General features: G+C 41.1%; 1 protein-coding gene across 1 annotated transcript in view; it reads left to right on the top strand.

The window, feature by feature from the left end:
- Positions 1-17,346, top strand: part of LOC132539373 (nuclear body protein SP140-like protein) — a 40,229-nt gene that overhangs the window by 18,824 nt on the left and 4,059 nt on the right. Inside the window, exons 12-17 of the mRNA XM_060193761.1 lie at positions 4,394-4,480; positions 9,093-9,146; positions 12,270-12,332; positions 12,596-12,643; positions 14,142-14,207; positions 15,543-15,641. Of these exons, the coding sequence (XP_060049744.1) occupies positions 4,394-4,480; positions 9,093-9,146; positions 12,270-12,332; positions 12,596-12,643; positions 14,142-14,207; positions 15,543-15,641 (417 nt within the window). The remainder of the gene's footprint in view (positions 1-4,393; positions 4,481-9,092; positions 9,147-12,269; positions 12,333-12,595; positions 12,644-14,141; positions 14,208-15,542; positions 15,642-17,346) is intronic.

Here is a 17,346-nt window from a genome sequence, read left to right on the forward strand (position 1 = left end):
AGTCATCATTAAAGTATGCCTTAACTTATTACTGTTCCCCTTAAAATATTTTTAAGCCAAACATTTCTCATCTCTGGATTATGGTAGTACTAGGGTTTGAACCTGAGACCTCACACTTAAACTATGAAAATTATTATTATTTTTAAAGATTCTCAGCCAAGTATTTTCTTTTTTTAAAATTATTTTTATTTATTTATTGGATAGAGACAGTCAGAGATGGAAGGGGGTGATAGAGAGGAAGAGAGACAGAGAGACACCTGCAACAATGCTTACCACTCACAAAGCTTTCCCCCTGCAAGTGGGGACCAGAGGCTTGGACTCAGGTCCTTGAGCACTGTAACATGTATGTTCAACCAGGTGTGCCACCAGCTGGCCCCTAAAAGTTTTTTTTTTTTAATGCTGTATTTTGGTTGACCTTTTTTATTTACAAATTTATTTGTGGATTAACACTGACTTATGTAATCACAAGACATCAGAGATCTAATTTCACATCTATACGGGTGTGTGTGTGTGTGTGTGTTTACAGCTAATGACACCTACCACCAAGCTCCTGTTCCCTTTTTGCAAGTCTGTTTATCCTAATCATCTATAAGCCACAGAGGAATGAGTCTACCCAGTAGTGGTCCTTCCCTGTCTTGACTTATTTTGCTTAGTATCATCAACTCTAGCTCCATCCACTTTGCCAGCTGGTCTATTGGGGAGCAGAAAGGAGGCAAAATAAAAGAAAATCACTGAAAAGCAGTGTTGAATAGGATGAGGCCTCTTGATCACCTGCGGAAGATGAAATGGAAATACACTGTTAATGCTGCCTGTGTCTTAGTTTCTACCGATATATAACTAAACAGAGACTTGTGTTTGTACAATGACATCCATCCTTGTTAGCTCTGATCTTCTACGGAACCCATGAAAGTTCAGTATATTTCTGGCAGTAGATAATAGTATTATTCTGTTGAAACTTTCGAAAGGTCTCAAGTGACAATTGATCCTGTCACTTTCTAGGAAGAAAGATATTCCCTCAATTATTCTTTCTTTTTCAAATTTCTTTTTAAAGTTAATTTAACATTGATTTACAACACTATAAAATTTAGGAGCATAGTTGTAGACACATAAATGTGTAGGAATGCTACTTACCACACACCTACAACTAAAATTCCTCTGCCCGCACACCAAAGAGAACCTTCCACCTATAGGCTTTCCAGCTTCTTGCTTCGTTTTTACAATTCCGGAGTTTTTGGTCTATCAGTTGCCTATTTCTTTACAGTGTTGTCTTAGATGTATGTGTATTCCACACTGAGTGGCACAAACGAGTATTTGTCTTTTGCCACTGCACTTGTTTCACTTAACTTGATCTCTTCCAGTTCCATTATTTCTGTATCATCTTTTCTTCTTACTAACAGAATAGTGTTCCATTGAGTATATAACCCATGATTCTTTATCCAGTTATCCATTGACGGATTTTTTTTTTTTTTTTTTGCCTCCAGGGTTATCACTGGGGCTCAGTGCCTGCACTTCAAATCCACTGTGGCCATTTTTTTTGAAATTTTTTTTGATAGGACAGTGAGAAATTGACATGGGAGGAGAAGATAGAGAGGGAGCTGGGGGCTCAAACCGGGATCCTTGTGCAGGTCCTTGTGCTTCATACTATGTGCGCTTAGCCTAGTGCACCACCGCCAGGCTCCCATTGATGAATATTTATGTTGAAAAGTTATTTATTTATTTTTAAATATTTATTTATTTCCTTTTGTTGCTCTTGTTGTTTTTATTGTTGTTGTTATTGATGTCGTGTTGTTGGATAGGACCGAAAGAAATGGAGAGAGGAGGGGGAGACAGAGGGGGGAGAGAAAGACACCTGCAGACCTGCTTCACTGCCTGGGAAGCGACTCCCCTGCAGGTGGGGAGCCGGGGGCTTGAACCAGAATCCTTACGCCAGTCCTTGCGCTTTGTGCCACGTGTGCTTAACCCCTGTGCTACCGCCCAACTCCCGAAAAGTTGTTTTTTTAAACAAATGTTTACTTATCTTAGGCATAAGTCTTTGGTATTGAGATTAACATGCCTTTAAACTTAAAGTAATTCAAACTAAAATAATACTATAAACACATCTTCAGCTTTTTATATCCATACTTCAGACTGTGAACACTGCCAAGTAAACATACAGCCTACATGGCCTCCTTTGTGTCCATCACTGCTCCTGCAGGTGATGCCGTGACCAATTATTCCATCCATCACATTTGCCATAGACCCTGCCTTCAGCATGCTATTCTCATATATTCTGATTTTTTCCCCCTTCTTTTTTTTTTTTTTTAACCAGAGCACTGCTCAGCTCTGGCTTATGGTAGTATGGGGGATTAAACCTGGGACTTTGGAGTCTCAGGCATTCTCTCTTTGCATAATCATTATGCTATCTACCCCCACCCATATTCTGATGTTTTTGTAACTTTTTTATTATTTGTTTTCCCTTTTGTTGCCCTTGTTGTTTTATTGTTGTTGTAGTTATTATTGTTGTTGTTGTCTTTGTTGGATAAGAGAGAAATGGAGAAAGGGGGGAAGACAGAGAGGGGGAGAGAAAGATAGACACCTGCAGACCTGCTTCACCACCTGTGAAGCGACTCCCCTACAGAGGAACCTGGGGCTTGAACCCGGATCCTTACTTGGGTCCTTGTGCTTTATGCCACGTGCGCTTAACCCGTTGTGCTACCACCCTACCCCCTATTCTGATGTTTTAAAGTAGGCTTGCACATAATATTTTATTGAATATGTATAGCTTTATGTTTGATACGAGAAACCATTTCCAAAGCTACCAACAGGATTTTAAATGATGTATTCTTTTTTCTTTTTCTTTTTTTTTTTTTTTTGCCTCCAAGGTCATTGCTGGGACTCGGTGTGTGCACTATGAATCCACTGCTTCTGGAGGCCATTTTTCCCTTTTTATTGCCTTTGTTGTCATTATTATTATTGTTGTCATTGCTATTGTTGTTGGATAGGACAGAGAGAAATCAAGAGAGAAGGGAAGATAGAGAGGGGGAGATAAAGTCAGGCACCTGCAGACCTGCTTCATTGCCCATAAAGCGACCCCCTGCAGGTGGGGAGCGGGGAGCTTGAACGGGGATCCTTATGCTGGTCCTCGGGCTTTGTGCCATGTGTGCTTAACCTGCTCGCTACTGCCCAATTCCTAATGTGTTATTTCTGTTAAATAGAAGCATGCTTTTTTAAATTAACTAATCTTAGTGATTTGTAAAATGGAAATATTGACAAGAGGGGTACAACTCCACACCATCAGAACTCTGTATCCCATCCCCTCATCCCCTCCCCTGATAGCTTTCCTCTTCTTTATCCCTCTGGGAGTATGGACATTATGGGTGCAGAATGTGGAAGGTCTGGCTTCTGTAATTGTTTCCCCAAACAACATGGGCATTGACAGGTCGATCCATACTCCCAGCCTGTCTCTCTTTCCCTAGTGGGGCAGGGCTCTGGGAAGGTGGGGTTCCAGGACACATTGGTAGAGTCATCTGCCCAGGGAAGTCAGGTTGGCATCATGGTAGCATTTGGAACTTGGTGGCTGAAAAAGCATTAAGATATAAAGCAGAACAAATTGTTGACTAATTGTGAACCTAAAGACAAGACTATAGCAGATGAGATTTGAGGTCTCCATTTTGGAAAAAGCTAGTAGGTCTATTTTAGGTCTATTCCAAGGGGCTCAGGATTAAGGAAGGAATTTAGTTCAAGGACTGCAGACTTTCAGAAACAAGGATGCTTATCGGTTGCTCATCAATTACCCATAGACACAACAGTATTCTAAATTAGACCAGTGTTGGTTGACTGACTTTCACCTAAGTGAGAAAACCATGATAGGCTGGCTTTAAATAAGTATAGGAGTCGTCATTGGCCAATTGGCTTGAGTTTAAAAGTGGCTCTGATAGTTACTTAAAATAATGTTTAAAAAAATAGTTGTCTCCCTGCACCCCATGGTAACCCTGGGTCCATACATGCACAGATTTAAAGAATAGGAAAGCTATCATGGGAGGGGGTGGGATACGAAGCTCTGGTGGTGGGAACTGTACCCCTCTTATCCTATGGTGTTGTCAGTGTTTCCATTTTATAAATAAATAAATTTTGAAAAATAGTTTTTTCCTCCTGCAAGGAAGAAGTCTTTCTATTTTATTTGTAGGACAACACATAAAAAAAAGTAGAAAAAGAAAAATGAAGTGCTAAAGATGGGAGAGTTTGGTATCTCTCCTGTGGAAGCTCAGGTGTGAGTTTGGAGCTGATAATACCTTCCCTCTGGAGAGAGTTCATCTCAGCTGAGAGCATGAGGGAGAGGCAAGAGAGCTCCAGAGCCTCTTCCCTAAACTACTGGCCCTGGGCCCCGAACTGTAACTTTCTTGCATCTCTGTAGAATCTGGTGGAGAAGAACCTCTTCAGACAGAAATAGAAGGAGAATCAGAAGAGTCTGCAAACAATCCCCTGGTGTGTCATAGACAAGGTAATTATAACTTTTAAGAATAATGAAAACTGAGAGTCAGGCGGTAGCGCAACAGGTTAAGTGCATGTGGCACAAAGCGCAAGGACCAGCTTAAGGATCCCGGTTCGAGGCCCCGGCTCCCCACCTGCAGGGGCGTCGCTTCCCAGGTGGTGAAGCAGGTCTGCAGGTGTCTCTCTTTCTCTCCCCCTCCTGTCTTCCCCTCCTCTCTCCATTTCTTTCTGTCCCATCTAACAATGATGACATCAATAACAGCAATAAAAAATAAGGGCAACCAAAGGGAAAATAAATAAATATAAAAAAAATAATGAAAACTGTAATGATCTGATTAATGAAAAAAGAAGAGAGTCGAAGGAGGTAACTTTCTCATAGAGTCAGTAGAGGGAGGATGTCAAGGAAAAGAAGAAAGGACACATATAAGAGGACAGGCGGCAGGACCTTCAAGAAAATGATGAGCTTCATAAACCATCATTTTGACCCAGGATCTGAGTTCCCAGCAGATGGAAGTGAGTGCCCCTGTGTGATGTGCTCCCCCAACCGTGTGCCAGGAAGGCCAGCAGGGAGGACTGAAGCCCGTCCAGTATATATATATATATTAAAAGTTTTTTGTTATCTTTATTTATTGGGTAGATACATCCAGAAATCAAAAGGGGATGAGGGAGACAGAGAGGGAGAGAGACAGGGAGACACCTGCAGCACTGCTTCACCACTTTTAAAGCTTCCCCCCTGCAGGTGGGGACTGGGGACTTGAACCTGGGTTCTTGAGCACTGTAACATGTGCACCACCACCTGCTCCTTGAATGCATAAGCCCCCTAATTTCTGTATGTAGCCATCTCTCAATAGGCATTTAGGTTGCTAATTATTCTTTTTTTCTTTCTTAACAAATGTTTAATTACCACGGGCATAAGTGGAAATATTTGGTTTTGAAATCAGCATGCCTTTAAACCATTAATAACATAATAATACAGCTTCAACTTTCTATTCTGTTATTTTAAATCATAGGGGCTTAGTGCCTGTACAACTCCATTGTTCTTGGTAGCCATTTTTTTTTATTAGTGATTTAGTAACGATCAACAAGATTGTGGGATATAAGGGGTACAATTCTCACTACCAGAGTTCTACATCCCAACCCCTCCTCTGGGAGTATAGTCCAAAGATATTTACAGGGTGCAGAATGTAGGAGGTCTGGCTTCTGTAATTGCTTCTCTGCTGGACATGAATACTGGCAGGTCCATCCATAACCCCAGCCTCTTTATTTCCTTATTTATTTATTTATTTATTTATTTATCTCTTTTTTTTTAAAATTTTTTTGCCTCCAGCATTATCACTGGGGCTTGGTGCCTACACTATGAATCCACTGCTCTTGTGGTTTTTTTGTTGTTGTTGTTTGTTTGTTTGTTTTGGTTTTTGGAACAGAGAGAAATTGAGAGAGGAGGGGGAGAAAAGGAGAGAGAAAGGGAGAGAGAAGGATAGACAAGTGCAGACCTGCTTTACCAGTTGTTAAGTGACCCCTATGTGGGTGGGGAGCCTGGGGGCTCAAACTGGGATCCTTTGCACTTTATGCTACGTGTGCTTAACCTGGTGCACCACCACCCGACCCCCCTCACCCACCCCACCACACACACATGCTGGGACTATGTGATCGCTTGGTAGCGCATAGGGGAGCTCTCCCATCCTTGGATAGATGTCTGGATAGACACCCGGCTGGTGAGTCTCTCTCGTCATAGAGGCGAGCCAAGAGGGAAAAAGTCTCCCAGACTAAGCTTGCCTTGTTAGTCTCTCAAGCCCATAGAAACCCCAATACTTGCCTCCATAAACTGCAGGCCACATGGCTGCCTACCTTAAGATTCACTTACTCAAAGTTCACAGAGAACACACCTTATCACACACTCCTAGCAGTGCCCTTTGATGTCCTCAATTTGCATCAAACCTTGCTTATCTTCTCTCTATCTTGCCTTAACTGGTTCAACCCCTCTCCTCCCCTCAAATGCCTTAGGTAATTAAATGCCTGGGTCAGGAGACTAATTATTTTGACCTTTATGTATCTGCATCAATTCTTGTCATACCAGCCCCCTACCATAGGGGCAAGCCGACCTTTAAGAAACCTGTAATTTCTGACAAATTTGAATAATGTTCTTTGTTTGGTTTTTTTTTAATATTTATTTTATTTATTTATTCCCTTTTGTTGCCCTTGTTGTTTTATTGTTGTAGTTATTATTGTTGTTGTCGTTGTTGGATAGGACAGAGAGAAATGGAGAGAGGAGGGGAAGACAGAGAGGAGGAGAGAAAGATAGACACCTGCAGACCTGCTTCACCCGCTTCACTGCCTGTGAAGCGACTCCCCTGCAGGTGGGGAGCCGGGGTTCGAACCGGGATCCTTATGCCGGTCCTTGTGCTTTGCTCCACCTGCGCTTAACCCGCTGTGCTACAGCCGAACTCCCCTTTGTTTGGTTTTCTACTTAAACCTTGCCCACCTGCTAATAAACGAGACCTAAGACTTGAGATCTGAGGTCTGAGCACGCTGCAGGTCTCCCCAGTGTCTTTTACTTCATGTCGTCTCTTGAGTGAGCAAGAAAGAACTGGTCCGTTACCTTTCCCCTGGAGATCACCCCGCCAGAGACCCCAACACACACATATACCAGCCTGTTTCTGTCTTTCTCTAGTGGGGTAGGGTTCTGGGGAGGTGGGGTTCCAGGACTTATTGGTGAGGTCATCTGCCAGGGAAGTCAGATTGGCATCATGGTAGCATCTGCAACTTGGTGGCTGAAAACCATTAAGATATAACGCAAAAGAAATTAATTATTTTAGTAATCAGGAAACTTAAAGGTAAGAATATAGCAGATGAGATTTGGGGTCTTCGTGTTGGAAGAAACTAGGAAGTCTGTTTCAGGTATATTTCAATAGGCCCATGATTTTACTAATCTTTGCCTTGAGCCCCACAGTTAACATGCAGGTGAGATGAAAGTATTATCTAGGAAAATAGTTCAGAGTTGGGAATAGGACTAGAAATCTGTATCAGGGCAGAGAGCAGCTCCCAATTATGGGAAAAGTGTATAAATACCACTAATTGTAAGCCCCATCAATCTGACCTAGGACCCATACTGACACTTGAGCCTGTGTAACTTCTGCATCCCCACTGTTCTGAACTTGCCTTCCGTGGTCATGGCTAGGAACATTCTAGGCTGCAGTCATTTCAGGACCAGTCTTCCTCGAGTGGCAGAATATGGTGGGCCAGCCTCCCTTCAGAGAGCTGGGCAGTTTCTACCACTGTTGTTCTACATTGAGAACAAAGTGTAGAGGCCCACAAGAGGTTTTATGATGTTCCTGTTGGAGATGACCAGTGATGGCAGAGAGAGGGATTTGTTAGGGGTCTAGACCCATCACAACTGCATGGGAATCCCAGGATTCCCTGACTGGGGCCCCAGATGATGGGGTGACCTGGTAATGACCAAAAGGGCCATCATTAAAGTGTGCTGGTTTCTTCCCCTTATCCAACTTTTGTAGTCCTTATTTTATCTCATAGGATATCCATTTTCGATGGGGAGTGAAAGACAGTGAGAGCGAGAGAGGGAAGTAGTGATGAAGAGGCCAGCACTGCTTCACCACTCATGGAACTTTCCTTCTGTAGGTGACAATCAAGAACTTCAGCCTAGGTCCTTGTTCTACTGCTTGGGCTAACACATGTGCTCTACTGGGTGAGCCACCACTTGGCTCCTCTATGCTTATGTTTTCAAACTGTGACCATTGCTGAGTAAACTTTGAAAGACAGGTCACCTGTTTTCTGTTCATCACTGCTTCTGCGGGTAATTCTGTGATCTGTTATTCCAGCACAACTACGAATGCCACTCTCCAGCCTGCCACGAACTCATGTAATGATTTATTGTGAACTTTTAAAAAAATATATATATTTATGGGAGCCAGGCTGTAGCACAGCGGGTTAAGCACATGTGGTGCGAAGTGCAAGGACCGGTGTAAGGATTCTGGTTTGAACCCCCGGCTCCCCCACGTGCAGGTTAAGCAAGTCTACAGGTGTCTGTCTTTCTCTCCCCATCTCTGTCTTCCCCTGCTCTCTCCATTTCTCTCTGTCCTATCCAACAATGACGACATCAATAACAACAACAATAATAACTACAACAACAATAAAAAAACAAGGTCAACAAAAAGGAAAATAAATAAATAAATATTTTTAAGTATAAAAATATTTTAATTTATTTATTATTGGATAAAGACAAAGAGAAATTGGTGGGGAAGAGGAAGATAGAGAGGGATAAGACAGAGAAACAACTGCAGACCTGTTCCACCACTTGCAAAGCTTCCCCCCTGCAGGTGGGGATATGAACTTTTACACATATTTTATTTAACCCTCACAAAAATCTTAAGAACTAAACAGTATCTCCAAATAAATAAAAATGCATAAATTATCAAGAACAGTTTCAACATTCCACTCGGAGAGAAAAATAAAAGGAGAGTCAGGTACAGCTGATCTCTAGTGACTTTAGAAGGAAGAGGGGAACTATAATACAGACATCTTCTGCATATGAATCAGCCTACAATTTGTAACTTACATTTCTGTACTTCATTTCATTTTTCTCATTCTCATTTGTTATTTTCTAGGTACTGTGAATCTTGGAAACAGCTCTGCTGTGGAAAGGCCTCAAAAGAAAAAAAGTAAGCATGCATAAGATTCTGCTCGTTTTTGACATTAAAATTAATGCCAGAGTTTGTTATTGTCATTTGCAAGAATAAGTGAAAATAACATGATATTCATACCCTAATTTTGATGATAACATGATATTCATATCATGTCATCATTGATTTTACATAGGAAAAGGGATTTATCAGATAAAATTAAGCTAGGAATCTTGAAAGAAGATGTTATTCTAGATTACCTGGTGTTTTCTTTTATATATTTTTATTATATTTATTTATTTGTTGGATAGAGACTGTGAGAAATTGAGAGGAAGAGAAATATAGAGAGGGAGAGAGACAGAGAGACACTTACAGCACTGCTTTACTACTCTGGAGGCTTTCCACCTGCAGGTGGGGACTAGGGGCTTGAATCTGGGTCCTTGTGCATTGTAACATGTGTGCTCAACCAGGTGCATTACCTGGGTGCTTTTAGTATGATCAAATAGACCTTTAAAAGTAGAGGACCCGAGCAGAGGTAGGTATCATAATGGTTATGCAAAGAGTCTGTCATGTCTGAGGCTCTGAAGTCCCAGGTTCAATCTCCTGCACCACTATAAACCAGAGCTGGTTGGTGCCCTGAGAAAAAAAATACCCTTCCTTCCCAGCTGTGGAGACAGGGAGAAGTCACATGAATATTATTAGAGAAATGCCATGTTTTTTACCAGAGAAATGTTGGCTTTTGAGATGGAGGAAAGTGTTGAAGAAGTTTCAGATGCCAGACTTCCTATACTTACTAGAAATCCTATTGATTGTCACCTTTGCATCTATGTTTGCAAAATATATGTTCTCTGCCAGATAAATTCTTTTGACCATGAGACCTGTTTTTGAGGCTGTGTCTCTTACACCAAGAATCCTGACCTAAGGCAAAATCTGGATATGTCAGAGACTTTACTAGCCCACAGATGTGTAGTGGTAGTATTGCCACGTGTAATCACTCATAACTCAGATATCTGGCTGCTGCTCTGAGGGTCTGGAGATTCTGCCTGGGGTAACTGGAATAAACTCAATATCTTATGGGATCAAACAAATGTACCTGACATAATGACATTTGGATGATGACAATGTTAAGCCCCCCTACACTGATATTTTCCCCTTAGACATGTATTCTGATCTTTATCTATGTGAGGTATAACCACATGCTATTTGAGCCTGGACATTCATGCTTTACTTAAAAAAAACTTTAATTTTCTTTGTTCCTTTTTGATGTAATGCATAATTTTACATGTCGGGCTAGCATGGATATGCCTCTTCCTGGACATGTACTCTCTGGGTTGGAGAGAACTTGACCAGAGCCAGCCTGGGCTGCTACTCACTCAGTGACGTGGGAGAGATGACTTGAACTTGATTATTGACACGGCAATGCAATGTCTTTATTAATCAGAGAGCAACACTTTTAAAGGCCAGACCTGGAAGTGACAAGTCAGAAACGGAAATGGCTAGGAAAGGGATGGAGAAAGGCAAAAGGGCGCTGGGAAAGTAGAAACTTCCTTAGCAACTGTTGCAAGGGTTTTAACTGGTGGGATTAATGATACCCTGGAGGCAGGGAGGGTCTTGAAAGATAGATCAAAGGAATGTAATGGGTGGGGATCTTTCAGGCAAAACAATGATTATGTAGATAGGCCATAGTATAAGGAATGCAAGGTGGAGCAGGGTGAGCTGGCTTAACAGTTTCCTGACATTTACAAATAAATACTCCTGGAAGGTTGGAATGAATGGCTTACACTTGACACTGTCCCAGCTCAGAATGTCTTGTGTGTGTCTCACCGGACCTCTTCTCATCAAGTGTATAGCAGCTATGGATATTCTTTCTCTACCCTGAGATGTGTCTAATCTCAGGGCTCTGGCAACTGGCTAAGGTTCTGAACCCACAGAATTTCTCTCTATAGGAAAGGAACAAGGAATAGGGTTGCCTCTAGGAGTTGAGAAAGTCAAGGAAATAGGTCCACTTCTACAGATTTTCCAGAAAGGAATAAAGTCCCACTGAAACCTTTTAGCTCAGGGTTGGGGAGACTGCATAATTGTTATGAAAAACAAATTACTGTGGCTAAGAATCCAAGGTCCCAAGTTTAAAAGCCTGAGCTAAGCAGTGCTCTGATCTCTGTATCTCTCTTTCCGTAAAACATTAAAAAGAAACATTTGGGTGGGGTTAATAAATGTGAGTTTTATTACACTTCAGGTTATTTAGGTACATAAACTCCATGTCCGAAAAATAAGCAAAGGAGCAAATATGGGCTAGTAAAAAGAAAAGGAAAAAGAAAAAAAAAGAAACCTTATCAAACTTCTAATAAGATAATACATTTGCATTGTTTAAAGACATTACATCTGTAGCTATGGCAGTAATAGAAGGATAATGTAGAATACAGTTGTTATAAGTGGGGTATAGCAACAATATGTTCTCAACATCAAAACAAAAACAAAAACTGTGGAAATGGTTTTAGAATTAAGCAATGAGCAGAGAGAGCTCTGTCTTTCTCCCTCTCCATCTCCCCCTCCCCTCTCAATTTCTCTGTCTCTATCTAGTAATACATAAATAAAGATAATAAAAACATTTTTTAAAAAGGGGGAAATGTGGTCTGTAGCAATGGCCAAGGGTCTGGCTGTGCAACTATTTACTAACTCACTGGAAGCAGATCATAACATTCAGTCATATCACATACACTGATTATGGATATGACTTACCAAACCTCTTGGTCATATAAGCAGAATGAAAAGTAGACAGATATATAATTACATAGGGAAGATCTGTACAGCGACCTCTTTTATCTACATGACATACATGAAGAGTCACAAGATTCTTCAAAAATGCACACCAACAGCAAAAATAATCATACCAACAGAAACAAAGGAACAGAAATTATTAAGAATATTATCTCATTCTTGGGTCAAAGTCAGAAACATCATTGAGTCCTCTGACGGTGACCTGAAGTGACCAGTGGAGGGGGACAGAAAACGCCCAGCCTTGGGGACCTGAGTAGTGGTGTAGTAGGTTCTGCGCACATATCACCATGGACAAGGGGAAGCTTCACAAGCTGTGAAGACTACTATAAGGGTTTTTGAGAAGCCTACTTACAGCTCTGAATGATTAACATTTTTCTTTTGAAGGAAAAAAGAGAGGGTATAACTGGTCAAGAAGTAAAAGGAAACGACCAAGAAACACACAAAATAGTAAGTAGATCAAGGGAAGTTGCTATTTGGGGGGAGTTCATAAAGTCATGGCTTCTGGTGTCCTTGTGGTGTCAAGTCTCCTGTGGTCATGGCAGTTTCCTAAGAAGGAGAATGGAGTATCGTCAGCATGGGACTTCTTTCTTGGGCACAGGCATTTAAATTGTTTATTTATTCAGTCATTACTTAGGCCTCACCTCTCCAGAGTGACACTTTGGGGGGAGGGGGGACACACCACAGCATTAAGACTTTCTTTATTGTGGTAGATGGCAGGCTGGAACCTGGATGGCAAGCTAGACGGAGCAGGCAATCTAGTAAGCCACTTTTTTTTTTTAATTTGAAAAAAAGTTTAAAAGAAAACTAAAAGGAGAAAGCAGACTCTGTGTATGCAGACCCCCAGTGGCAAAAACATGCATAAAATAAACACAAATGTTCATATATCTAAGAATCCTTATTTACACGTATTTAACTATAAGAATATTGATCTGTTTATACATATTTTCAGTCTATATAGTTTTCTATGTAGATACCTAATTATAAAGTTATATAGAGGCAGAATGAAAAATCTGTTAACAGTTCATTCATAATAATATATACAGTTCATTCATAATAATATATACAGTTCATTCATAATAATATATACAGTGGTCACTGGTGATGTTTGTGTTTTACTTTGTGTTTTTAATGTTTATATTTGTTCAAAATATTAAACATGTTCAACTTTTAGGAAGAAAGAGTATTTAGATGCAGAGGAAAGCATAGAAAGGTATTTTCTGAACAAGTTAATTGTGGTTATCTCCTGGTTATCAGATTTCCTGCAATCTCCAATAAGTCTGATCATATGTATGTTATATATTTTACAGATCTGTATCTTCTAACCAGGACCCTGAAATATTGTTTTTAGTGGTAGTTAAAGAGCCCATTTCTCTTAAGACAATGGAGGGTAGCCTTCATTTTCCATATGAATGTCAGTTAGGGATCAGTGGATCTTCGTACTAATTTTTAGAGACCAATTTAAAGGCTATTAGAGGTAGGGGGTATAACATAGCGATAATGCAAAAAGACCCTCGTGTCCGAGGCTACGAGGTCCCAGCTTCAATTCCACATCTTTGAGCACATCTGTGGTGTGTGCTCAACCAAGTGTGTCACTGCCCAACCCCCCCCCCAATAATATTTCTTTAAAAAATGTTCTTTTCAAAACACCAAATGTTTGTATTGAAACATTGCACCATTTTCATGTGTGTCTTTGGGCCTTTATCTATGGGCACACAGATAAATTCTCAACCACCACTTTCCAAAACACAGTGACACAGTGTACGCCATTTAGAAGTTGTCCCTCCGTGCAGTCGGGCAAAAGCTCAGCGGGTTAAGCGCACCGGCGGAAGAATCTCGGTTCGAGTCCCCGGCTCCCCCCCTGTAGGGGAGCCGCTTCACAGGTTGTGAAGCAGGTCTGCAGGTGTCTTTCTCTCCCCTTCTCTGTCTGCTCTCCCCCTCTCTGTCTTCCCCTCCTCTCTCCATTTCTCTCTAACCTATCCAACAACAATGACATCAACAACAATAACTACAACAATAGAACAAGGACAACAAAAAGGGAATAAATAAATATAAATATATATAAAAAAAGAAGTTGTCCCTCCTAAGTAGAAAATGCTATGGACACCTGCTAGAGAGCCATCGCCTACCAATTTGCTTTGCTGTCTGTGTATGTGGTCTGAGGGGGCTCAGAACAGAGTCCAGTAACTCATCTGTCTTTGGACCCACATGTTGGCTGCTATTTTCTCTGATTTCTTACCTCTCCCTGCTTGTTCCTAGACTACAACCAAGCATCAAACAAAAGGAAGAGACAAGTGCATCACAAGTATCTTCTCAGGAGCAGGGGTATGGTGAAGTCTATGACAGTTTTATTTAGCCCTGCAGGTCTATACGCTTTTTCTAAGGTTTTGAGAAGCAGAGATCCTCTTAAACTTTGTACTGGGAGAACCCATTTCGAGTTAAGACTGTGAATAGCTCAAGTTTATGTCATAGTTCTCATGTAGCTAGGAATACATGTTTATGCGTTTTATTATTTATTACTTATATGACAAATAATTATTATTCAGTGTAACTAAATGAATTTTGTCTGCTATGTCTCTTTTTGTTGGTTTGTTTTTTACTTACTTATTTATGTTTTCCATTGCCACCAGGTTGTTGCTGGGCTCCCTTCATGCCTACACTACAAATCCATCACTCCCCACAGCCATTTTTTCCCTTTTCTTAAATTTATTTTTCAAATATTTTAATTTTATTTATTATTAGATAAAGACAGAGAAATTGAGAGGGGGAGAGATTGATAAAAAGGGAAAGATAGATACTTGCAGCCCTACATCACCCCTCGTGAAGCTTTCCACCTGCAGGTGGGGGCCAGGGGCTTGAACCCAGGCCTTTAGGCACTGTAATGTGTGCACTTAACTAGATGCACCATCACCTGCCCCCGTCTTTTTTAACCAGAGCACTGCTCATCTCTGCTTTATGGTGGTGTAAGGTATTGAACCTGGGACTTTGGAGCCCTAGGCATGAGAATCTCTTTGCACAACCATTATGCTATCTACACTTGCCCATCCCCACTCTTCTATTTTGTTTTGATAGGCTTGAGAGGGGTGTGGGAGGGAGAGAAGGAGAAAATAGAAACTTGCATACTTGCTTCCCCACTTGTAAAGCATCCCCCCAGCAGGGTCCTTGCTCATGGCAATGTGTGCACGTAACCAGTGTGCCACTACCTGGCCCCTTATATCTTTTCTCTTTACAAGCTCATGTATTTCTGCACACTTTGCTCCACATGTATGCCAAACCATCCAGTGGTTTTCTTTCATCTTTTTACTTATTTCATTAAGACACCAGGAGTGGTGGTTCACTGTGCAGACCCAGAGCCCCAGCAATAGCCCTGGTAGCATTAAACAAATAAAAAATAATAATAAGAAGAAAGACTAATGGCAGAAAGTGACCCTGGAGTGCAGGACTAACAGACATGAAGTCCAGAGTTCAATACTGGTACCACGTAGCAGGAGTGATGCTATGGTTCTCAGTATCCCATTAGATAAATAAACAGATACATTCAAAATTACAGAATAATGTTTTCTGAATAGCTGTTTGTATTATAGGGATAAGCTCAGCAGTAAGGGAGGGGTGTACGCACAATTACAAAATGAGATTGAATGAGGAAATCTTCTTTTCCAGGGTCAATAGAGTCGAGCTATATGGATCTTGACTCTCCAATACTTCCCGTGACCTGTGGTGAACTGAATGGGACTTTACTTAAGAATAAATTCAGAGAAGGTGAGTTTCTTCCTCTATTTTCATTCTTAGCACCTATCAAAAGGAAGAGCAAGAGGTATGGATTTATTAATCTGGTTTATACATAATTCAAGAAAAACATGACCACAGTTTGGCTTTGGTGGAGGAGGAAAAGGTCCTGAATTTAGTTTCACACTGTAGAAACAAAGAGACAGAGAGAGTGAAAGAGACCCGAGCATCAAAGCTTCCTTCAATGCAGTGGGGGCCAGGCTCAAACCTAGGTCTCATGCCTGACAAAGCAGCACACCGTCCAAGTGAGTGATTGTGACCCCTCCTTTCCATCTTATTTTTCTTCCGGGTCATCATTACCAGGGCAAGACACCTGCTGTAGTGAGAAGAGCACCAAATTCAGAGTCAGAAAGCCTATTCCCTGCCTGAGCTAGGCCAGGATAACTGGTTCATCTAAGCAGAAGAGCAGAAGAGGAGACCTTTCTGAGTCTGAGGATCCTCATATGATAATTCAAAACCTGTTTCATGATTTAGAAGTAAAGAACTAACTTATGCAATTGATGTAAAATATTTAACCATCTTACAGAGATGGGATACCCAGTCTCTTACAATTCACCACGTAGAGTGGAGAGTTCAGTGTTGAGTTTTGTGTGTAGTCATGGAATTGTATGACGCTCTCTCTTCACTGTCAATGGCCAGTTACACATTACTGTTTCACTCAGTCCTAAGTAATCATTAGTCTGCTTTCTACTTTATAAATTATTCTATGTATTCTCTGTGTACTACGTAAATAGGATCTCTAACATGTCTGTGTTTGTGACTTTTTCACTCAGCATAATGCTTTCCAACTCAGGCATGCTGTAGCATGAATTAGTACCTCATTTCTTTGTATTGGCTCACAATCTGGCATCCTGTGGTGTAGATATACCATATTTTGCTTATCCATCCAGTACGTTGTCCTTACTCCTTGTCTGTTTTTAATAATGTACTTTTGAACATCCGAGTATGCACAGTTTTTGTACTGGCACATGCTGTTAATTACTTTGGAAAATCACTTGGGGGGGGCAGGTGTTGGTGCACCTGGTTAAACATCACATTATGCTGCACACTGACCTGGGTTCAAGACCTGGTCCCCATCTGCAGGGGGAAAGCTACATGAGTGGTGAAGCAATTTTGCAGGTGTCTCTCTCTCTTTTCTCTCTCCACCTCCTTCTCCCCTCTCAATTTCTTTCAGTCTCTATCTAATGATAAATAAATAAAATGTAATTTTTTAAAAGTCACTCAAGGTAGAATTGTTGGTTCTAACTTATGGAGGAAACAACAAAATATTTCCCACAGTGGAGGCACCAGTTCATATTCCCACCAGTACAAGGATTCCAATGGTCCTACCTCTTTTCTATTAACACTATTTCCATTTATTTATTTATTTATTTTGTCACTGGAGCTTCACCACTCTGAGAATAACTTTTCAGGTAAAGGAAACAGAAACAGAAAGACAGAGGGAGAGAGGAAAAGATTCCACAGCACCCAAGCTTCCTTCAGAGCAGTGGAGGCCAAGATTGAACCTGGGTTGCCCATATGGAAAGTGGGCATGCCACCAAGATGAACCATCTTGCTGGTTCAATTTCATAATTCTCTCAGCTACCCATGAGTTTTAGGGGTGGGAAAAACCTCTGCTCAATCAAGTCACTAAACTGGGTGAAAAGTGTCATGATGTTCTATGCTGCCATTTTGAGCG

The sequence above is a fragment of the Erinaceus europaeus genome, chromosome 7 (assembly GCF_950295315.1).
Source record: "Erinaceus europaeus chromosome 7, mEriEur2.1, whole genome shotgun sequence".
NCBI lineage: Eukaryota > Metazoa > Chordata > Mammalia > Eulipotyphla > Erinaceidae > Erinaceus > Erinaceus europaeus.